Source organism: Salvelinus namaycush, chromosome 17, assembly GCF_016432855.1.
Source record: "Salvelinus namaycush isolate Seneca chromosome 17, SaNama_1.0, whole genome shotgun sequence".
Lineage (NCBI taxonomy): Eukaryota > Metazoa > Chordata > Actinopteri > Salmoniformes > Salmonidae > Salvelinus > Salvelinus namaycush.
In genome coordinates, this window is record NC_052323.1 from 15,585,270 (window position 1) to 15,609,236 (window position 23,967).

Sequence of the window (23,967 nt, forward strand, 5' to 3'; positions counted from 1 at the left end):
ACTGTGACCTTAATTGCCTACCGTCTGTAAGCTGTTAGTGTCTTAACGACCGTTCCACAGGTGCATGTTCATTAATTGTTTATGGTTCATTGAACAAGCATGGGAAACAGTGTTTAAACCCTTTACAATGAAGATCTGTGAAGTTATTTGGATTTCTACGAATTATCTATGAAAGACAGGATCCTGAAAAAGGGACGTTTCTTTTTTTGCTGAATTTACAATGTTTATTTTAGGTTGCAAAAAATATTCACCTGATGAAACATTATGGGAACCTTTAAAGAACAGATTAAATGTTTTTCTAGGAACGTTCTCGCAACATTGGGCGAATGTTTTATACAAACATTCTATGATCATCAGCAGACTGGAAAGTTTTTGCCTTATGAGAACATTTGCCACGACCTAATGAATGTTCTGGGAACTTTCACAGAACCAATTTTGGTTTGCCGTGCTAACATGATGATTTCTCTGAACCACGCGTACAGAGCTGCCACGTCAGTAGGGTGTAAAACATCTGGCCTATAAGAATAGACATGTAAGACCATTTTGGTGGACTCTGACACTTTCTCTTTCTCTCTCTCATCCTTGTTTCTCCCTCTATCGCTCTCTCTCTCTCTCTCGCTCTCTCTCTATCCCTCTCTTTCCCATTTTCCTTCCTCTGTCTGCACGTGCAGGGGGGCCAGTCGGACAGTGGGATGGGCCTGTCGTCTGATGATATGAACACCCTGAAGCGCCTGGAGTCCTTGGCCCGACCACTCAGCATCATGGCCCTGGCGTGAGTCCACATTATCCCTGTCACTGACAGCATCCAGAGACACAGGCTGAGGCAGAAAGAGGCAGAGGAGCCACATGCAGAGGCACTGGAGGCAGGGAGGGGTAGAGAAGCAGGATAAAGAGTTAGGGGAGGCAGAAAGTGCCAGGGGGAAAAGGGGAGGAAGGCCGCTGGCCCTGCCCTGGAAACCCACCTGCTGGCCTGGAATGTCGACGTTGGAATTGTCACACACACACACTCATATACACTCATACACACACACACTCATATACACACACACTCATATACACACACACACACACACACACACACACACACAGTCCCTCTCACCCCCTTAACCTCAATGACTGGTCTTCACTTTTGTCAAAAGAAAGCGTGCTATAGGAATAGAGGAATATTGCCCCAAGGTGACAACCCAAACGACAGGGAACAAAAGCCCAGTGGAAGTGTGACTCAGTGCCTGGGTGGTTTAAGAGCACGCACTAAAACTCGCTTTGGCGTTCGCCAAAAGGCTGCCCGGGCCTGATTGAGACGTCCTCCGACAGCTTACTTGTCAAGGTTCAGAGTAGAGGCAGTGTTTCATACGTCAATCAACCGCCATAGTTTGAGATGACATAAGAGGTTTGTGATACAGACTCTGTCCAGAGTCAATATAACAGATGTCGTCAGAACAACACTGTCATTGGTTGAGGAACAGTTGTGGACTCAGGTGTCTCATCGCCCTGGATGTTATCTGGTCTGGTATAAACAGACTGTGGTGTCTGAGGAAACGTCTACCATCGCCCTGCGTCTTTGAGGCTCCACTATGCAATGACCTGAGAGCTGATGTTCAGATAGAGAAAACATTCAATTATGCATGTACTGTACACCCACTGTCCCAGATCAGCCTGTACATTGTGTGGATGATTTAGGTCTGAGAGATTGTTTATCGTTTTGAATGTCGGCCAATCGCAGGGTTAATGTAGCAGGTCACACCCCTGGGCTCTCTCTCCTTACACTCTGGTCCTCAACATGCTCAGAGAACGAGCAGCGTTCAAGCTGAGTAAACAAGGGGATGCGTTCGGGTTATAGAGAGTTTACTCTCGTGATACAGCGAGCAACCACCCACTTTTAGAGTTACTACCACTCCTTGTCATAACCCGTCGTACCTGTGGAATAGAGAGGAACCAGGGCTGAGGACGGGTTAGGCTGCAGATACTCTCCCAGCCATAAATGACACATTATCCATTGTGTACTTGAAGGAGCAGAATTGCGTGAAATATATATATATAGATCTTTCAAATGCCCAGCTCACAAACACCTCTTCCCTGGACAAAAAAAAAGATTAGTACGAATGCATATTCAAATGAGCAAGGACAGCTAACAAAGGATAATTTTTTTTATGCAATAATCCTAAACTGACAGAAAGGGAGCGTGAAATAAAAAGGCGAGGGGAGTTTGATATCATTTTTATGGGGCCGGCCGGTGGCTTTCACCACGATTAATGAAACTCTTCCGAACCCCAAATGAACATACCAGAAGGTTGATGAGAATGTTTGATTAAAAACATTCTGGATCCTCTCCCTCGGCAACCATTGTACCCTCCCAGCCACAATCCACCCCCACACACCCATCAACTCATTTACAGTGCTCCCCTCGTCTCTGTGCCCCTATGTGATGCACAACGCTGGGCAGAGAGTGACGAGACCACAACCTGTGAGCACAGCCACAGCCTTACCCATGTTGCCATGGCCGCTGCCATGGGAGAACCAGTCACCAGAGGTATACAGAGAATGATCTATTTATTGAGGGGAGAGAACCCTCACTGGGTCGCCGCTCGATCACTGTCACCTTTGCCCTTCTGGAGGTTTACAAGGGAGGGCTGTAGTAGCTCTCTCTCTCTCTCTCTCTCTCTCTGCTCTCTCTCTCTCTGCTCTTTCTCTCTCTTTCTCTTCTCTCTCTCTCTCTCTGCTCTCTCTCTTCTCTCTCTGCTCTCTCTCTTCTCTCTCTCTCTGTCTCTCTCTCTTCTCTCTCTCTTTCTCTCTCTCTTTCTCTCTCTGCTCTCTCTCTCTCTCGATAGTGCTGTCTCTCTCTCTAGCGCTCTCTCTCTAGCGCTCTCTCTAGCGCTCCCTCTCTCTCTCTCTAGCGCTCTCTCTAGTCCTCTCTCTCTCTAGCTCTCGCTCTCTAGCGCTCTCTCTATAGTGCTCTCTCTATAGCGCTCTCTCTAGTCCTCTCTCTCTAACACTCCCTCTAGCGCTCTCTCTCTATCGCTCTCTCTCTCTAGCGCTCTCTCTCTAGTCCTCTCTCTCTCTAGTCCTCTCTCTCTAGCGCTCTCTCTAGTCCTCTCTCTCTAACACTCCCTCTAGCGCTCTCTCTCTATCGCTCTCTCTCTAGTCCTCTCTCTCTAACACTCCCTCTAGCGCTCTCTCTCTATCGCTCTCTCTCTAGCGCTCTCTCTAGTCCTCTCTCTCTATCGCTCTCTCTCTAGTCCTCTCTCTCTAGCTCTCTCTCTAGTCCTCTCTCTCTATAGTGCTCTCTCTATAGCGCTCTCTCTAGTCCTCTCTCTCTAACACTCCCTCTAGCGCTCTCTCTCTATTGCTCTCTCTCTATCGCTCTCTCTCTATCGCTCTCTCTCTATCGCTCTCTCTAGTCCTCTCTCTCTAACGCTCTCTCTCTATCGCTCTCTCTCTAGTCCTCTCTCTCTAGTCCTCTCTCTCTCTAACACTCCCTCTAGCGCTCTCTTTCTATCGCTCTCTCTCTATCGCTCTCTCTCTAGCCCTCTCTCTCTATAGTGCTCTCTCTATAGCGCTCTCTCTAGTCCTCTCTCTCTAACACTCCCTCTAGCGCTCTCTATCGCTCTCTCTCTCTAGCTCTCTCTCTAGTCCTCTCTCTCTATAGTGCTCTCTCTATAGCGCTCTCTCTAGTCCTCTCTCTCTAACACTCCCTCTAGCGCTCTCTCTCTATCGCTCTCTCTCTAGTCCTCTCTCTCTATCGCTCTCTCTCTAGCGCTCTCTCTAGTCCTCTCTCTCTAACGCTCTCTCTCTATCGCTCTCTCTCTATCGCTCGCTCTCTCTAGCTCTCTAGTCCTCTCTCTCTATCGCTTTCTCTCTAGCGCTCTCTCTAGTCCTCTCTCTCTATCGCTCTCTCTCTATCGCTCTCTCTCTCTAGCTCTCTCTCTAGTCCTCTCTCTCTATCGCTCTCTCTCTAGCGCTCTCTCTAGTCCTCTCTCTCTAGTCCTCTCTCTCTAACGCTCTTTCTATAGCGCTCTCTCTAGTCCTCTCTCTCTCTCCAGCGCTCTCTCTCTAGCGCTCTCTCTAGTCCTCTCTCTCTATCGCTCTCTCTCTCTAGCTCTCTCTCTAGTCCTCTCTCTCTATCGCTCTCTCTAGCGCTCTCTCTAGTCCTCTCTCTCTCTCCAGCGCTCTCTCTAGTCCTCTCTCTCTAACGCTCTTTCTATAGCGATCTCTCTAGTCCTCTCTCTCTCTCCAGCGCTCTCTCTCTAGCGCTCTCTCTCTAGCGCTCTCTCTAGTCCTCTCTCTCTCCAGCGCTCTCTCTCTATCGCTCTCTCTCTAGCGCTCTCTCTAGTCCTCTCTCTCTAACGCTCTCTCTCTAACGCTCTCTCTCTATCGCTCTCTCTCTCTAGCGCTCTCTCTCTAGTCCTCTCTCTCTCTAGTCTTCTCTCTCTAGCGCTCTCTCTAGTCCTCTCTCTCTAACACTCCCTCTAGCGCTCTCTCAATTCAATTCAATTCAATTCAAGGGGCTTTATTGGCATGGGAAACATGTGTTAACATTGCCAAAGCAAGTGAGGTAGATATTATACAAAAGTGAAATAAACAATACAAATTAACAGTAAACATTACACATACAGAAGTTTCAAAACAATAAAGACATTACAAATGTTATATTATATATATACAGTGTTGTAACAATGTACAAATTCTCTCTCTATCGCTCTCTCTCTAGTCCTCTCTCTCTAACACTCCCTCTAGCGCTCTCTCTCTATCGCTCTCTCTCTAGTGCTCTCTCTAGTCCTCTCTCTCTATCGCTCTCTCTCTAGTCCTCTCTCTCTAGCTCTCTCTCTAGTCCTCTCTCTCTATAGTGCTCTCTCTATAGCGCTCTCTCTAGTCCTCTCTCTCTAACACTCCCTCTAGCGCTCTCTCTCTATTGCTCTCTCTCTATCGCTCTCTCTCTATCGCTCTCTCTCTATCGCTCTCTCTAGTCCTCTCTCTCTAACGCTCTCTCTCTATCGCTCTCTCTCTATCGCTCTCTCTCTAGTCCTCTCTCTCTAGTCCTCTCTCTCTAACACTCCCTCTAGCGCTCTCTCTCTATCGCTCTCTCTCTAGCCCTCTCTCTCTATAGTGCTCTCTCTATATCGCTCTCTCTAGTCCTCTCTCTCTAACACTCCCTCTAGCGCTCTCTATCGCTCTCTCTCTCTAGCTCTCTCTCTAGTCCTCTCTCTCTATAGTGCTCTCTCTATAGCGCTCTCTCTAGTCCTCTCTCTCTAACACTCCCTCTAGCGCTCTCTCTCTAGTCCTCTCTCTCTATCGCTCTCTCTCTAGCGCTCTCTCTAGTCCTCTCTCTCTAACGCTCTCTCTCTATCGCTCTCTCTCTATCGCTCGCTCTCTCTAGCTCTCTAGTCCTCTCTCTCTATCGCTCTCTCTCTAGCGCTCTCTCTAGTCCTCTCTCTCTAACGCTCTTTCTATAGCGCTCTCTCTCTATCGCTCTCTCTCTATCGCTCTCTCTCTCTAGCTCTCTCTCTAGTCCTCTCTCTCTATCGCTCTCTCTCTCTAGCGCTCTCTCTAGTCCTCTCTCTCTAGTCCTCTCTCTCTAACGCTCTTTCTATAGCGCTCTCTCTAGTCCTCTCTCTCTCTCCAGCGCTCTCTCTCTAGCGCTCTCTCTAGTCCTCTCTCTCTATCGCTCTCTCTCTCTAGCTCTCTCTCTAGTCCTCTCTCTCTATCGCTCTCTCTCTAGCGCTCTCTCTAGTCCTCTCTCTCTAACGCTCTTTCTATAGCACTCTCTCTAGTCCTCTCTCTCTCTCCAGCGCTCTCTCTAGTCCTCTCTCTCTAACGCTCTTTCTATAGCGATCTCTCTAGTCCTCTCTCTCTCTCCAGCGCTCTCTCTCTAGCGCTCTCTCTCTAGCGCTCTCTCTAGTCCTCTCTCTCTCCAGCGCTCTCTCTCTATCGCTCTCTCTCTAGCGCTCTCTCTAGTCCTCTCTCTCTAACGCTCTCTCTCTAACGCTCTCTCTCTAACGCTCTCTCTCTATCGCTCTCTCTCTATCGCTCTCTCTCTCTAGCTCTCTCTCTAGTCCTCTCTCTCTATCGCTCTCTCTCTAGCGCTCTCTCTAGTCCTCTCTCTCTAGTCCTCTCTCTCTAACGCTCTTTCTATAGCGCTCTCTCTAGTCCTCTCTCTCTCTATCGCTCTCTCTCTCTAGCTCTCTCTCTAGTCCTCTCTCTTTATCGCTCTCTCTCTAGCGCTCTCTCTAGTCCTCTCTCTCTAACGCTCTTTCTATAGCGCTCTCTCTAGTCCTCTCTCTCTCTCCAGCGCTCTCTCTCTAGCGCTCTCTCTCTAGCGCTCTCTCTAGTCCTCTCTCTCTCTCCAGCGCTCTCTCTCTATCGCTCTCTCTCTAGCGCTCTCTCTAGTCCTCTCTCTCTAACGCTCTCTCTCTAACGCTCTCTCTCTATCGCTCTCTCTCTATCGCTCTCTCTCTCTAGCTCTCTCTCTAGTCCTCTCTCTCTATCGCTCTCTCTCTATCGCTCTCTCTAGTCCTCTCTCTCTAACGCGCTTTCTATAGCGCTCTCTCTCTATCGCTCTCTCTCTATCGCTCTCTCTCTCTAGCTCTCTCTCTAGTCCTCTCTCTATCACTCTCTCTCTAGCGCTCTCTCTAGTCCTCTCTCTCTAACGCTCTTTCTATAGAGCTCTCTCTAGTCCTCTCTCTCTCTCCAGCGCTCTCTCTCTAGCGCTCTCTCTAGTCCTCTCTCTCTATCGCTCTCTCTCTCTAGCTCTCTCTCTAGTCCTCTCTCTCTATCGCTCTCTCTCCAGCGCTCTCTCTAGTCCTGTCTCTCTAGCGCTCTCTCTCTAGCGCTATCTCTAGTCCTCTCTCTCTAGCGCTCTCTCTCTAGCTCTCTCTCTAGTCCTCTCTCTCTATCGCTCTCTCTCTAGCGCTCTCTCTAGTCCTCTCTCTAGCGCTCTCTCTCCAGCGCTCTCTCTATAGCGCTATCTTTAGTCCTCTCTCTCTCTCTAGCGCTCTCTCTCTAGCGCTCTCTCTAGTCCTCTCTCTCTCTCCAGCGCTCTCTCTCTAGCGCTCTCTCTAGTCCTCTCTCTCTCCAGCGCTCTCTCTATAGCGCTATCTTTAGTCCTCTCTCTCTCTCCAGCGCTCTCTCTCTAGCGCTCTCTCTAGTCCTCTCTCTCTCCAGCGCTCTCTCTATAGCGCTCTCTCTAGTCCTCTCTCTCTCTAGCGCTCTCTCTAGTCCTCTCTTTCTCTCTAGCGTTCTTTCTATAGTGCTCTCTCTAGTCCTCTCTCTCTCTATAGCGCTATCTTTAGTCCTCTCTCTCTCTCTAGCGCTCTCTCTCTATAGCTCTCACTCTCTCTATAGCGCCCTCTCTCTCTCTATAGCTCTCTCTATGGCTTTCTCTGTAGCTCTCTCTGTAGCTCTCTCTATAGCTCTCTATATAGCTCTCTCTGTAGCTCTCTCTGTAGCTCTCACTATAGCTCTCTATATATATCTCTCGCTCTCTGTAGCTCTCTCTGTAGCTCTCACTATAGCTCTGTCTATAGCTCTCTATATAGCTCTCTCTATAGTTTTCATTGTAGCTCTGTCTATAGCTCTGTCTATAGCGCTCTCTATAGCTCGCTATATAGCTCTCTCTGTAGCTCTCTGTAGCTCTCACTATAGCTCTGTCTATAGCTCTCTATATAGCTCTCTCTATAGCTCTCTCTATAGCTCTCTCTATAGCTCCCTCTCTATATAGCTCTCTCTATAGCTCTCTCTATAGCTCTGTCTATAGCTCTCTCTATAGGTCTCTCTATAGCTCTCTCTCTATAGCACTCTCTTTAGCTCTGTCTATAGCTCTCTCTATAGCTCTCTCTATAGCTCTCACTATAGCTCTCACTATAGCTCTTACTATAGCTCTCTCTATAGCTCTCACTATAGCTCTCTATAGCTCTCTCTATAGCTCTCTTTATAGCTCTCTCTATAGCGCTCACTCTCTCTATAGCTCTCACTATAGCTCTCTCTATAGCTCTCACTAGCTCTCTCTATAGCTCTCACTATAGCTCTCTCTATAGCTCTCACTATAGCTCTCTCTATAGCTCTCACTAGCTCTCTCTATAGCTCTCACTATAGCTCTCTCTATAGCTCTCTATATAGCTCTCTCTATAGCTCTCTCTCTATAGCTTTCTCTATAGCTCTCACTATAGCTCTCACTATAGCTCTCTCTCTATAGCTCTCTCTATAGCTCTCTCTATAGCTCTCTCTCTCTATAGCTCTCTCTATAGCTCTCACTATAGCTCTCACTATAGCTCTCTCTATAGCTCTCTCTATAGCTCTCTTTATAGCTTTCTCTATAGCTCTGTCTATAGCTATCTCTCTATAGCTCTCACTATAGCTCTCTCTATAGCTCTCTCTTTATAGCTCTCTCTATAGCGCTCACTCTCTCTATAGTTCTCTTTATAGTGCTCACTATAGCTCTCTCTATAGCTCTCACTATAGCTCTCTCTATAGCTCTCTCTATAGCTCTCTCTATAGCTCTCTCATTAGCTCTCACTATAACTCTCACTATAGCTCTCTATAGCTCTCTCTATATCTCTCTTTATAGCTCTCTCTATAGCGCTCACTCTCTCTATAGCTCTCACTATAGCTCTCTCTATAGCTCTCTCTATAGCTCTCTCTATAGCTCTCTCTATAGCTCTCTCTATAGCTCTCTCTATAGAGCTCTCTCTGTAGAGCTCTCTCTCTCTATAGCTCTATCTCTCTCTCTCTAGCTCTCTCTCTCTCCTTGTAGATGTGTGGAAATGCTTGGGATAGTATTGTTGTCAGTACTTGACTCACCAATCTAACATTTACTGATCCATTCTAGAATATAATCATTGTAATACACCACCCTGTCATTTCACCACTCTCATAGTCAATGCAGCCAGTCAGTCATGCGATTTACCCCACTGAGAGCCGACCTTGGCCCCTGTGAGAGAGGTTCTGGAAACTCCTAGCAACCAGAAGACAATAGTAGTCAATTACTCATATTTGGAGCATTTACGGGAGTAGAAGAAGTCAACATCCGTGAGAGAGGCCAGAGAACGTGATTGATGATATGCTTTATGAACAATTACCATGGAAATGCATTATTGTTATATTTTTGTATTTTACGGATCCCCATTAGTTCCTGCCAAGGCAGCAGCTAAGTCAATTATATTTTACTGAGTCTGTTATTAACCATGTATGTGCTGTTTTTCTCTCTGTCTCTCTGTCTCTGTCTGTCTGTCTCTCTCTCTCTCTCTCTCTCTCTCTCTCTCTCTCTCTGTCTCTGTCTCTGTCTCTCTCTCTCTGTCTCTCTCTCTCTCGCTGCATCTCTCTCTCTCTCTCTCTCTCTCCAGGATGAAGGCAGTGAGTAGGAGTAAGGAGTCGGTGCTGACTGAGGGAGAGAAGGACAAGTACCCTCATCCTGTCTCCTCTCTGGACTTCACCCTGGACGACTCGTCCCTGGAGCCCGGTCTGGAGTGCCACAGCCCGCCCCCTGACTACAGCTATGTAGTGCGCTACTCCACCCCACCTGTGTAGCCCCACGCCGTCGCCGTGGGAGACGCCCCTCCGTCCACCCTCCGCCCCAGGGAGAATCTATCTGACTAAATGCCTCGAGGCCTTTCCTTTGTTCTCCTCTGTTCTGACTCTGTCTCCGGGCCTCACAGCGCACTGTAAAACGGCTGCTGCCTCCCTCTTTTTAACTTCTTCCATTTCTCCTCCTCCCCGAGGCTTGAGAGAGAGACACGTTTGAGACGCTTTATTACAACGTGAGATCTGTTACTTAGGGACACTCTGAGACAACTTACTGTAGATCTGCACTTAGCCTGCCTGCTTCCCATCAGCCCACTCTGCAGGAAGGAGGAAGAAGAGCCTCCCCTCTTCTGTAAAGGTCTCAGCCTGACCCAGAGGTTCGCCTATGTACTGCTGGCCTTCTCCATAGCTCACTCTGATAGCCACACATACAGCTACCTATAGAAAGATCCCTATAGACTTCTGTAGACCTATAGACAGCCTCAGGTATTCCTATAATCCACTGTGAACAACACCAAGAAGCACAACCGATTCCAGACTTGTAACGAATGACAGTCCCATGAAATGTATTATTGGCAGTTTATACTGTAGTGTAAATGAAAAATGTGTTACCATGGGGATACAAAATGTAGATGAGAAGGAAATCAGATGGGAGAATTAGGGTGTTTTCATTGATACTATTTTATTTCTGTACAAATATTTTATAGAATTGAAAACTGGAAAGTAATGTGCTATTTTATTTTATTATGTAATGATTATTGATATAAGGTTGACAAAATATTTGTGTCACAAATTTGATCTTTTCAAGCATATTCCTCAGGTTGACTTGAGCTAAAGCTCCTGATTTAAAAAAAGAGCCTGTCAGACAGATTACAGGAACAGTTTGTGAATAATCGAATGTGCCCGTCTGAAAAGATTTTTCACTTGAGTACTCCAATCTCCAGTATTCCCAGTCAACATGTTGTTGTTGTTTGGAATCTTTTTTCCCTTCAACTCAGATGGAGAGACACATGGGTTGACAGGGTTGTCTACAGTAGATGGATATGGCCCATAGTCCCTTAGGCTCAGTCTGAGTAGTAATAGCTTAAACAGCCAATAGAATCCCAGCTCCCAGCGTCTCTGAATGGGGTCAAGGCATGAAGAGGACATGAGAGGGCAGAACAGAGAGGAAGACCACACTGCTTTGGATTTAATACTATATCTCTACCGTGAAGCCATTTGAAATGAAAAGTTATATTTGGATTCCTTCCCCTATCCCGATATGGGACTAACTCTGTGTATTATTGTTATGGCCGAGTGGAAAAGGGGAAATTGGATGATACGAGAGAGACTGGTTTATTTGTATGTGTACAAAGCTAGTTAAAAACATGAGCTTGGGTTACAATTTCATATGAAGAGTGTCTATGAAAGCACCAGTGAAATAAACAATGCATATTTATTTAGGTTTATATTCTACAATGTCACTTATTAATTTCACACTGAAGATTTAACCAAAGGATTTGTACCCGCTGCCTCCTTGACAACCCGATATGTAACATTCCAGTATTTAATTCCAGATGTATATTCCGTTTGCACTGCTGAATACACTATAATTACATTAGTAAAGATGAAGGAATTTACTGTTTGTAAGCAGGAATGTTTGTAATGGAAATCTTCTGTTACTGATGCATTTTGTTGTGCTAAAAGTGTGACTAAAGCTTGCAGGGCAGGCTCCAGGAATCCTACTTGTTATCACCAGGCTGGTCACTATACTGGTGACTCCTTTAGCACGTTTAGCCTACGTAACCTACTTGTTATCACCAGGCTGGTCACTATACTGGTGACTCCTTTAGCACGTTTAGCCTACGTAACCTACTTGTTATCACCAGGCTGGTCACTATACTGGTGACTCCTTTAGCACGTTTAGCCTACGTACTTACCTTTAAAACAAGGCTGAAAAAGATCAGGATGAAGAGTCTAAAGGTTTGGATAATTCAAAATGTTTGGTTCAATCAAAATTCCAGTCACTCCAGCTAGTGTTTCGTTACACATATGAGAGAGGGAATAGCTTGTGTGTGTAAACTGCTAGATAATACTTTGCCGCACAATACGTAATTCTATAAGATTTATTATGAATGCTGTCTCTACACCCTTAAATACTGCCAAATGATGTTTGTATTGTTAATGTGGACTGATTGGGTCTTGTGTCCATTGTGGAGGAAAAAAGTGTATGCACTGGTTTTGTTTTCTATCAAATATAGATTTTTGTACTCTAAATGTATTTGTGTTATTAACTAAGCATAAGAAGTGAATAAATGAATAAAGATCGATATATTTATGCATTACTTCTAGTCCAGAGATATTTTTTGCTAGTTGCTGAAGTTGCTAACATTGATTAATATATCAACCCTCAGCTTTCTCTAGGACATTCTACCGTTTTCTACCCTCTGAAGTCCTGGCACCAGGTCATCAACACTATTTGAGCACCTAGCACAACGGTACAGACTCTAAAAATGTGTGTAGCACAACTTGTCTCTGGCTGGGAATGTGGGGATGGGTGAGGCGTGTGTCCACCGTTGGTGTGTGTCATCAGTAGGCTACTCTCCCCTCGTCCTGCTCCATGGACCAGCGAGACACACTTCCTGAGCGGGGCAAAATGTACCTGTCACCGGGACAATGCCCCTCGAAGCGGGAAAGGAAGGGGCCCTTAATCATCCTGGTACGTCACCACGCAGGGGGCTTCCTACGAGGCCACGGTGCCCCCCCCCCCCCCCCCCCCCCGACCCATGTTACTGGCACAGGGTGTGTCCACTGGGAACGCCATGCAGTACAGGTTGGGCTCTCCACTGTCTCCGCTCATCACTCTGGAGATTCACTGTGTTTACAGATAGGTGATCGAGAATGCTTAACAAAAACACTCCTGATGTACAGGACCAACGGAGTGGATAATTGAAGTCTCAAGCCAAGCAGTTCAGCTCCGATGTAAACTGATTCTGGAAAATAGAGTGTAAACAAACATGAGAAGCATGTTGGGGGTTAGGGACCTTAACACATCAGGGTTTGCGTATTTACGCACACACCTAGTACAGATGTAGGATCTTAATTTGATCAGGAAATGCAAAAGTTTTCAAAAGCTTCTAAAGTTTGTCATTTTCACTTTTAAATTTCAGACTTGATTTGCCCAAACAAAAACTGTATCAAACCCTACAAAAATGTCCATGAATTATAATTTACGTAATAGTTCACATTTCCTATTACTGTGTGATTATTTTCCTGCTGTAACAAACTGGCTCAAATTAAGATCATACATCTGTAGTTTTCCACAGACAGACACAAGCAGGAAAACCTCCCTGGGCCTTTCTTCAGGGCTGGTCACCGGACAGACAATGCCTCTTTGTGAGTACTAAGCAGTCATAACTTCTGAGTAAGGTCAAATAGGAATCTCCTAAAACAATTGACATTGCAAAAACTGCATTTGAAGCTAATAATGTGCAGAATATTGATAAAATATTATCATAATGTGTACTGTACGGTATGGATATGGAAGTTGTATTGCGTTAATTCAAAATATACGACAAACCAATTCCTTTAACATGCATCCATGAACCTTGGATGGCACTATAATACAGGCAGAATTCAATGTGACACCATTGCTGCAATAAACTACAGTGCCGTTGGAAAGTATTCAGACCCCTTGAATTTTTCCACAGTTTCATACATTACAGCCTTATTCTAAAATTGCTTAAATTATTCTGCAATCTACACACAATACCCCATAATGAAAACAGGTTTTTAGAAAGTTTTGCAAATGTATCAAAAATAAAAAACTGAAATACCTTATTTACATAAGCATTCAGACCCTTTGCTATGAGACTCGAAATTCAGCTCAGGAGCATCCTGTTTCCATTGATCATCCTTGAGATGTTTCTACAACTTGAATGGAGTCCACTTGTGGTACATTAAATTGATTGGACATGATTTGGAAAGGCACACACCTGTCTATATAAGTTCCCATAGTTGACAGTGCATGTCAGAGCAAAAACCAAGCCATCAGGTCGAAGGAATTGTCCGTAGAGCTCCGAGACAGGATTGGTCAGAGAGGTGACCAAGAACCCGATAGTCACTCTGACAAAGCCCCAGAGTTCCTCTGTGGAGATGGGAAAACCTTCCAGAAGGACAACCATCTCAGCAACACTCCACCAATCAGGCCTTTATGGTAAAGTGGCCAGACGGAAGCCACTCCTCAATAAAAGGCACATGACAGCCCGCTAGGAGTTTGCCAAAAGGCACCTAAGATTCTCAGACCATGAGAAACAAGATTCTCTGGTCTGATGAAACCCAGATTGAACTCTTTGGCCTGAATGCCAAGGAAACCTGGCACCATCCCTACGGTGAAGCATGGTGGTGGCAGCATCATGCTGTGGGGATGTTTTTCAGAGGCAGGGACTGGGAGACTAGTCAGGATCAGGGGAAAGATGAACAGAGAAAAGTGCAGAGAGTTCTTTGATGAAAACCTACTCCAGAGAGCTCAGGACCTCAGACTGGGGCGAAGGTTCACCTTCCAACAGGACAACGATCCTAAGCACACAGCCAAGACAATGCAGGAGTGGCTTCGGGACAAGTCTCTGACTTGAAACCGATCGAACATCTCTGGAGAGACCTGAAAATAGCTGTGCATCTACGCTCCCCATCCAACCTGACAGAGCTTGAGAGGATCTGCAGAGAAGAATGGGATAAACTCCCCAAATACAGGTTTGCCAAACTTGTAGCGTCATACCCAAGAAGACTCAAGGCTGTAATCGCTGCCAAAGGTGCTTCAACAAAGTACTGAGTTAAGGGTCTGAATACTTATGTAAATTTGATATTTCCCCAAAAATGTGTTTTTGCTTTGTTATTATGGGGTATTGTGCGTAGATTTATGAGGGGACATTTTCTTTAAATCCATTTTAGAATAAGGCAGTAACGTAACAAAATGTGGAAAAAGTCAAGGGGTCTGAATAGTCTCAGAATGCACTGTATGATGCAATGAGTGGATAGATCTAGGAGAAATGTGTAATTACTGGAACTGCTCTGCCAGTAAAGACATAAAACATTGTTAAAGCAGAAACCAAATAAATTGAGTGGCGGTGGTCTTTCGTAACAGAACCTCTCAAATCAAAACATCCATCTTGATAGTACAGTGAAATTGCCCCTAAAACAGCTTTCCTCATGAACGTTGCCCCTAAAACAGCTTTCCTCATGAACGTTGCCCCTAAAACAGCTTTCCTCATGGTCGTGAGCATAGCCCACCATCACCAGAGTATATTGTTTGCCTGGTGATCAGAAACATGACTAATAAACCACCTACACAGAGATGACAAAAAAACACATAAATCTGCCATCTGAAGCACCCAGGGCTTGTGATGAAGCATCATTAATACAATGCTTTGACTGTAAGCCAACACAAAACAAGCTGTTAGTCACAGTTTGTGTGTTGCCCCAGGTAACCCAATGGACTCTGCAACAACAACTAAAAACGGACCCTAAAAAAACCCATCCAGTTTGCCTCTAATTAAAGGGCCTCACCTATTGAGCTCTGTTTTCCTTTCTTTCCTTTAACTATTGTATTTATGAAATTTCCCCCCTTCCCTGAAATCCTACTTCCACAAATACAGACGCCCCCCTCGTAGCAGAATTCTACATTAATCACTATAACAGAGGCGACACATTGAGGGCCTTCTGAAACCATGCCAAAACACATTCCCTTCATCAAGGGGAAATTAAAGCAGCTTGAAATCCTATCATGTGCCCATTTGAAGCCATCCACCACACAATAATGCCCAATAACTATTCCCAGACCCCTTGCCCCGAGAAGGTGGACTGTGGGTCACGTCCGCACCTCCTCTCACCTAGAAGCAGAACAATGGCCCGGATGCTGTCTGCAAAGACAGACTAGCTGGAGCTTCACCCCACCTTTAAGCAGCAAGGAAGTATCACAAGCAACAATAAGTGCAACTAAATAAAGATTCCTCCCAAAAATGGACTTGGAAACTCCAGGGGTGCAGTACAAGGTGTACGGGTGTGAGAAAGAATCACTGTGTGTATAGACCATCAGAGTTCCAGCAAACATTAGCTGGTTCCTCTACAAACAGTGACTGAGGTTTGGGGCTTAAAGGGAACATAAATGTCTTCACTTTTTGTTTTTTTCACTTAAACTTCTAAAATCCATTTAGACTGCAAAGAAAATGCATTGCATCTGCGAGAGTGTTTCAAGGCAAAGCAGAATGAGGTCTAGAAATAAAAGCCCTCCAATTTATCATTTGATTTGGACCACAGAATCCCCCAAAAGCTGTTCTACTGTAACTGCATTGTCTTAAACAGACCGCCCCTGTTGCCTGACATTGAAGAGAATGGCCTGCAAATCAATACAAGGGAAAACAAGAGATGGGATTACACGTTCATTCATTTATTCATGAATTATGTATGATCATTTAAGCCACACAAAAGTGCTGAAAATGTTGGCACTGTGTAGCATAAGACCCAGAGGAGTTTAGGCTAAACCGAACTCCGCACGTTCACCATCACAGATCTGAGGACGGCTGGTTGATGCTGACAGACAACAGGAAGTAGTGATGTGATGTCCAACATGGGGACCAGTTGACAGGGAGCATCCTAGACACAGAGCAGGCGGTGGTGGGTTGGCGGCCGGGATGTGTTGTCTTCCGAATGGAAGCCTCAGCACCACCAGACCCAGCCAGAGGGGTCTGGGCAACCAGGATTAGCGCCGCAGCCTGCCACAAACTTGGGTTTGTGCTCATAAATAGCTGCGGCGTTCCTCGGAATTGATTATGGCAAGGTAGTCTCTGCATTTTTCCCATGCCCCCCTGATGGTTTCAGCACTGCGTTCTCTCTGTGTTCCCTGATGCAGTGGCAACACGGGTGAGCTGGTTTCACTGAGTTTTTCATTTGATTGGCAGGGATAAATATGCAGGCATTCTCTCTCTGGCTAATGGTTGGCATACTTAGTCAATTACATTTTCGGTGAGGACTAAGATGTTTTTGACAGATCTTGGACGAAAACCAAATCCATCATGTAGGTTTACAAGTCCAGTTTAGTCTGCAGTCTGTAATATTTGTGAAAACTGGAAGCAGATCTTCAGATTAAGTCAGTTTGTCTGATAATCATGTAGTGAGTTTTCAGTTTACCCGCAGATACACAAATAGAGAACGACAGGAGGGAAACACGCCATGAATAGAGTAAACATTGTGCAATATCTCTTTGAGTTGATTAGTGTTTCCCACAATGGCATGCCTTTCTGATACAAATACAGACTTCCACACAGACATTCCATTGTTCCGCTCATCTGTTTTTCAAAATCTTTCTTTAAAATCCTAATTGAGCTATGTCCATCTCATCTCCCTAATGCACAACACATGAGTAGTGATGAACCATACATATAATGAGATCTTTGCTGTTGTTTATTTGGAAGAGTATTCAGTCTTGAAATGAGCTGGCTCTAAGGTGCATTTGTCGAACACATGCATATCATGCTCGGTTTTTCTGCATTCCTTTTAGCTTGTTGTCATTAGTCATTTCCAGCACATTCTATCCAAAGCAACAATGGCCTACAATGGCCTAGTATTTAGACAAAGCTACAGTGCATTCGGAAAGTAATCATACCCCTTGACTTTTTCCACATTTTGTTACTTTACAGCCTTATTCTAAAATTGATCAAATATTTTTTGCCCCTCATCAATCTACACACAATACTCCATAATGACAAAGCAAAAACAGTTTTTTATTTTTTGTTGCAAATGAATAAAATAAAATAAAATCACTGAAATGTCACATTTACATACACTACCTTTCAAAAGTTTTGTGTCACTTAGAAATGTCCTTGTTTTCCATGAAAACATACATGAAATTAGTTGCCAATTTGTTGAGGTAATCTGAAGAGATTTCACCCCATGCTTCCTGAAGCACCTCCCACAGGTTGGATTGGCTTGATGGGCACTTCTTACGTACCACACGGTCAAGCTGCTCCCACAAAAGCTCAATCGGGTTGAGATCCGGTGACTGTGCTGGCCACTCCATTATAGACAGAATACCAGCTGGCTGCTACTTCCCTAAATAGTAATTGCATAGTTTGGAGCTGTGCTTTGGGCCATTGTCCTGATGTAGGAGGAAATTGGCACCAATTAAGCACCGTCCACAGGGTATGGCATGGCATTGCAAAATGGAGTGATAGCCTTCCTTCTTCAAGATCCCTTTGACCCTGTAGAAATCTCCCACTTTACCACCACCAAAGCACCCCCAGAGCATCACATTGACTCCACCATGCTTGAAATTTTTTCTACGTCTCACGAATGTTCTTTGTGATCCGAACACCTCAAACTTAGATTAGTCTTTCCATAACACACCTTTTCCCAATCTTCCTCTTTCCAGTGTCTGTGTTCTTTTGCCCATCTTAATCTTTTATTTTTATTGGCCAGTCTGAGATATGGCTTTTTCTTTGCAACTCTGCCTAGAAGGCCAGCATCCCGTAGTCGCCTCTTCACTGTTGACGTTGAGACTGGTGTTTTGCGGGTACTATTTAATGAAGCTGCCAGTTGAGGACTTGTGAGGCGTCTGTTTCTCCAACTAGACACTCTAATGTACTTGTCCTCTTGCTCAGTTGTGCACAGGGGCCTCCCACCCCTCTTTCTATTCTGATTAGAGCCAGTTTGCGCTGTTCTGTGAAGGGAGTAGTACATCTTCAGTTTCTTGACAAATTCTCGCATGGAATAGCCTTCATTTCTCAGAACAAGAATAGACTGACGAGTTTCAGAAAAAACATGTTTGTTTCTGGCCATTTTGAGCCTGTAATCGAACCCACAAATGCTGATGCTCCAGATACTCAACCAGCTACAATAGTCATTTACAACATTAACAATGTCTACACTGTATTTCTGATCAATTTGATGTTATTTTAATGGACCATTTTTTAAACTTTCTTTCAAAAACAAGGAAATGTATTCAGTACTTTGTTGAAGCACCTTTGGCAGCGATTACAGCCTCGAGTCTTCTTGGGTATGATGCTACAAGCTTGGCACACCTGTATTTGGGGAGGTTGGATGGGGAGCGTCGCTGCACAGCTATTTCCAGGTCTCTCCAGAGATGTTTGATCTGTTTCAAGTCCGGGCTCTGGCTGGGCCACTCAAGGACATTCAGAGACTTGTCCCGAAGCCACTCCCCAGTCTGAGTCTGAGGTCCTGGCGCTCTGGAGTAAGTTTTCACCAATAATATCTCTGTAAGTCCCCACAGCTGTGCTTATTAGGGGATATATATATTTTACCACCAGGTATTAGCAAAGAAGAGTTTGGTCTTGCCTCAGTGGGTTTTCTTACTGCGGCTAGACTCATACTACGTAACTGGAAGAGCGCAGATAGTCCGAAATCAACAGATTGGCTCAAACTCATGGTGGAGACTGCATCTTATGAATCAATGATAGCAAAATTACAGGAGAGGAAAGGGAAATTTAGTAAGATATGGGAACACTTTTTGAATTATATAAGGGACGTGCGGGTGAGAAGCTAGGGCATAAGTTAGAACAAATATATATATAATTTGTGGGTTTTTTTGCATTTAAAAAAAAGTATTGTTATTTGTTTTTATTTGCTGTTTAATATTCCAACCACTGATATATGGTTGAAAGGTGCTGTCTTGTTTGCTGTCTTGTTGAGTGTTATGTTTTTGTTGTTATTAGTGTTATGTAATGTCATGTTGATCAATTTATAAAAAACTAAATTCATATTTCCCTTGATCCTGACTAGTCTCCCAGTCCCTGCCGATGAAAAATATCCCTATAGCATGATGCTGCCACCACCATGCTTTACCGTAGGGATGGTATTTGCCAGGTGATGAGCGGTGCCTGGTTCCCTCTAGACGTGATGCTTGGCATTCAGGCCAAAGAGTTCAACCTTGGTTTCATCAGACCAGAGAATCTTGTTTCTCATGGTCTGAGAGTCCTTTAGGTGTCTTTTGGCAAACTTCAAGCGGGCTGTCATGTGCCTTTTACTGAGGAGTGGCTTCCTTCTGGCCACTCTACCATAAAGGCCTGATTGGTGGAGCACTGCAGAGACGGTTGTCCTTCTGGAATGTTCTCCCATCTCCACAAAGGAACTCTTGAGCTCTGTCAGTGACCATCGGGTTCTTGGTCACCTCCCTGACCATGGCCCTTTTCACCCAATTGCTTAGTTCGGCTGGGGGGCCAGCTCTAGGAAGAGTCTTGGTGGTTTCAAATGACTCCCAATTAAGAATGATGGAGGCCACTATGTTCTTAGTACCCTTCCCCAGATCTGTTCCTTGACACAATCCGGTCTCGGACCTCTACAGACAATTCCTTCGACCTCATGGCTTGGGTTTTGCTCTGACATTCCCTGTCAACTGTGGGACCTTATATTAACTAGGCAAGCCAGTTAAGAACAAATTATTATTTACAATGATGGCCTACCCCGGCCAACGCTGGGCCAATTGTGCGCCGCCCTATGGGACTCCTAATCACAGCCGAATGTGATACAGCCTGGATACCCCATAATGACAAAGCGAAAATAGTTTTTTTAACATTTTTGCACATTTAAATAACTTATTTAAGTAAGCATTCAGACCCTTTGCTATGAGACTCAGAATTGTGCTCAGGTGCATCCTGTTTCCATTGATCATCATTGAGATGTTTCTACAACTTGACTGGAGTCCACCTGTAGTAAATTCAATTGATTGGACATGATTTGGAAAGGCACACACCTGTTAAATAAAGGTTAATTTTAAAATGTAAAATTGTGTGTAGATTGATGAGTAACATTTTTTATTTAATAATACATTTTAGAATAAGGCTGTAACGTAACAAAATGTGGAAAAAGTGAAGGGGTCTGAATACTTTCCGAAATGCACTGTATTTGATGGAATGAAATACTTGTATTACTCCTTGATGACTATAGCCTGTGAGTAAGTTGTTTCTCTCACTTAAACAGTGTAGAGTAAGTTTCATCAATCTATAGGTGACTAGGACAGGACCTAGTGGAAGCGCAGCTGCTGATACACATACAGTACATTGTGCTCTGAGAGGGATGTCTTCAACTTGAAGTTTCCTGTACATGTTTCCTCTATGAAAATCCTTCACTTCTCTTGTCATATCCTGTCCTGTAGACGCACAAAGTGTTCACTGTAAATCTCATGATAAAACACAGGGAGGGAAAGGCTGTTTCAACAAGCTAGCAAAACACCCCTTTCCTGTTATCCCCTGAAGAAAATGATTGAAATACTTGAACCTAAGTTGGGCTTCAACAAGCATCCTGTTTGAACTTGAGAGTGCATGTGAAGACGTTACATCCCATCAACAAACTGAGAACCAGTGTCTGTTGCTCTATCGGCCTTACATGGGTCAGTCAGAGCAGCGACTCTAGAAATACTAGCACAGGGTCATGTTCGAGCACTTCTCCTGCAGTGATGTCCTGGGGTCCATCTCAACAACATCTCTGGACTTATGCAACCAACTAAAACCTTGTGCTTCTCCAACCTTATCTCAAGACGGATTTCTGTTCAATATTGGGATGGTAGCAGAAACGAGATACACAACATTAAAAACACCTGCAACATAATTTAGTTATATTAAACATAGTTTCTCCAACAAAACCTCGCTGACATATAACATGTTCACCGAGTACACAAAACATCAGGAACACCTGCCCTTTCCATGACATAAACTGACCAGGTGAATCCAGGTGAAAGCTATGATCCCTTATTGATGTCACTTGTTAAATCCACTTCAGTAAGTGTAAATGAAGGGGAGGAGACCGGTTAAAGAAGGATTTTTTAGGCTTGAGACAATTGAGACATGAATTGTACGTGTGTACCATTCAGGGGGTGAATAGGCAAGACAAAAGATTTAAGTGCCTTTGAACAGGGGTATGGTAGTAGGTGTAGGAACACCGGTTTGACTGTGTCAAGAACTGCAACGCTGCTAGGGTTTTCAATGCTCAACAGTTTCCTGTGTGTATCAAGAATGGTCCACCACCCAAAGACATCCAGCCAACTTGACACAACTGTAGGAAGCATTGGACTCAACATCGGCCAGCATCCCTGTGGAACGCTTTCAACACCTTGTAGAGTCCATGCCCTGATGAATTGAGGGTGTTCTGAAGGGAAAAGTGGGTGCAATTCAATATTAGCAAGGTGCTCTTAATGGTTTGAACACTCTGTGTATATACAGTGCCTTCGGAAAGTATTCAGACCCCTTGACTCCACATTTTGTTACATTACAGTACCAGTCAAAAGTTTGGACACACCTACTCATTCAAGGGTTTTTCTTTATTGTTACTATTTTCTACATTGTAGAATAATAGTGAAGACATCAAAACTGTGAAATAACACATATGGAATCATGTAGTAACCCAAAAAGTGTGAAACAAATCAAAATATATTCTTTAAAGTAGCCACCCTTTGCCTTGATGACAGCTTTGCACACTCTTGGGATTTACCTGGAATGCTTTTCCAACAGTCTTGAAGAAGTTTCCACATATGCTGAGCACTTGTTGGCTGCTTTTCCTTTACTCTGCGGTCACGATGGGAACCACACATGCGGAGATCATCCGTTCACCTACTCTGCATCTCACAAGACATGGCGGTTGGAACCAAAAATCTAAAAATTGGATTCATCAGATCAAAGTACAGATTTCCACTGGTCTAATGTCCATTGCTCGTGTTTCTTCGCCCAAGCAAGTCTCTTCTTCTTATTGGTGTCCTTTAGTAGTGGTTTATTTGCAACAATTCGACCATGAAGGCCTGATTTACGCAGTCTCTTCTGAACAGTTGATATTGAGATGTGTCTGTTACTTGAACTCCGTCAAGCATTTATTTTGGCTGCAATTTCTGAGTATGGTAACTCTAATGAACTTATCCTCTGCAACAGAGGTAACTCTGGGTCTTGCTTTCCTGTGGCGGTCCTCGTGAGAGACAGTTTCATCACAGTGCTTGATGTTTTTGCGACTGAACTTGAAGAAACTTTTAAGTTCTTGAAATGTTCCGTATTGACTTACCTTCATGTCTTAAAGTAATGAAGGACTTTCATTGTTCTTTGCTTATTTGAGCTGTTCTTACCATAATATGGACTTGGTCTTTTACCAAATAGGGCTATCTTCTGTATACCAGTCCTACCTTGTCACAACACAACTGACTGGCTAAAACACATTAAGAAGGAAAGAAATTCCACTATTTAACTTTTAACAAGGCACACCTTGTGTGAGTTAATTGAAATGCATTCCAGGTGACTACCACATGAAGCTTGTTGAGAGAATGCCAAGAGTGTGCAAAGCTGTCATCAAGGCAAAGGGTGGCTACTTTCAAGAGTCTCAAATATAAAATATATTTTGATTTGTTTAACACTTTTTTGGTTACTACATGATTGCATGTGTTATTTCATGGTTTTGATGTATTCACTATTATTCTACAATGTAGAAAATAGTAAATATGAAGAAAAACCCTGGAATGAGTAGGTGTATCCAAACTTTAGACAGGTACTGTATATATATATATATATACATATAGAGAGAGAGAGAGAGAGAGAGAGAGAGAGAGAGAGAGAGAGAGAGAGAGAGAGAGAGAGAGAGAGAGAGAGAGAATATGGATTCATTGGACTTATGGAAGTGTTGGCATTTTGAGACTACATTACCACATATGTTAAATTTCCATAGTGATTTTGGGTTTACAGAGACAGAGGAATTAATGTGCAAAGAGGGGTTAACTCTGTCACCAGCAGAGGGCAATCACTGACAAGCAGTTGTCAAAGGGAGCTGCACAAACTACACTGTTCTGTAATTAATACCTTTGTATGAAGATTCTATTTACACGTATTTATAACTAAATCCACACATAAAAACATACATAAAAGTGCCCCAAAAATGTCGAAGTAACTCCAACACATCCTGTTGCACGCAATGTACAAACCTATGGAATGCACTTATCAAGGTACATACAGAGGGATATCAGCTGATGAGTTGGTTTCAGTAGGGGATTTTAAAAAATTCTTCATTTAATGTAATTAATATTATTTTTGCCGTTAAAGTCTGGGAGAACTTGTACACCATTCAGGCCTACTGTAAAGCAATTATTTGAATTGTAATATAAATTCAGCACTTTAGAACTGTAAATGGCTCTCGATAAGTACCTTTGCTGAAGGCATCAGTGTCTTGCGCACAAGTTGCCAAACATACTCCATGGTGAACAGTATCTCATTCTCTGGTAGATGGTGCCCTCTTGAGGGGACTACATGACAGTTGTTAGGGATGGATTTCACCTCTGATTGGCCACTGATGGAAGTTCTGTATGCATCCACAAGTGAGCAGTGGTCATCAATTATCTCAGCAAAAATATCCTTCCACCAAGGCTTGAGGGAATAAGCAATTTCTTGCTTACTGAATAGTTCGTCAATTCACCTGTTCTGTATCAGTGTATGGTCAATG

The 23,967-nt window shown here is 44.1% G+C and overlaps 1 protein-coding gene across 1 annotated transcript in view; it reads left to right on the forward strand.

Annotated features, from left to right (window-relative positions):
• Positions 1–11,837, forward strand: part of LOC120062328 (vascular endothelial growth factor receptor kdr-like) — an 83,944-nt gene extending 72,107 nt beyond the window's left edge. The window contains exons 29-30 of the mRNA XM_039012212.1: positions 672–772; positions 9,336–11,837. Coding sequence (XP_038868140.1) covers positions 672–772; positions 9,336–9,519 — 285 coding nt within the window. The 3' untranslated portion in view covers positions 9,520–11,837. The remainder of the gene's footprint in view (positions 1–671; positions 773–9,335) is intronic.
• The last annotated feature ends 12,130 nt before the right edge of the window (positions 11,838–23,967 follow it).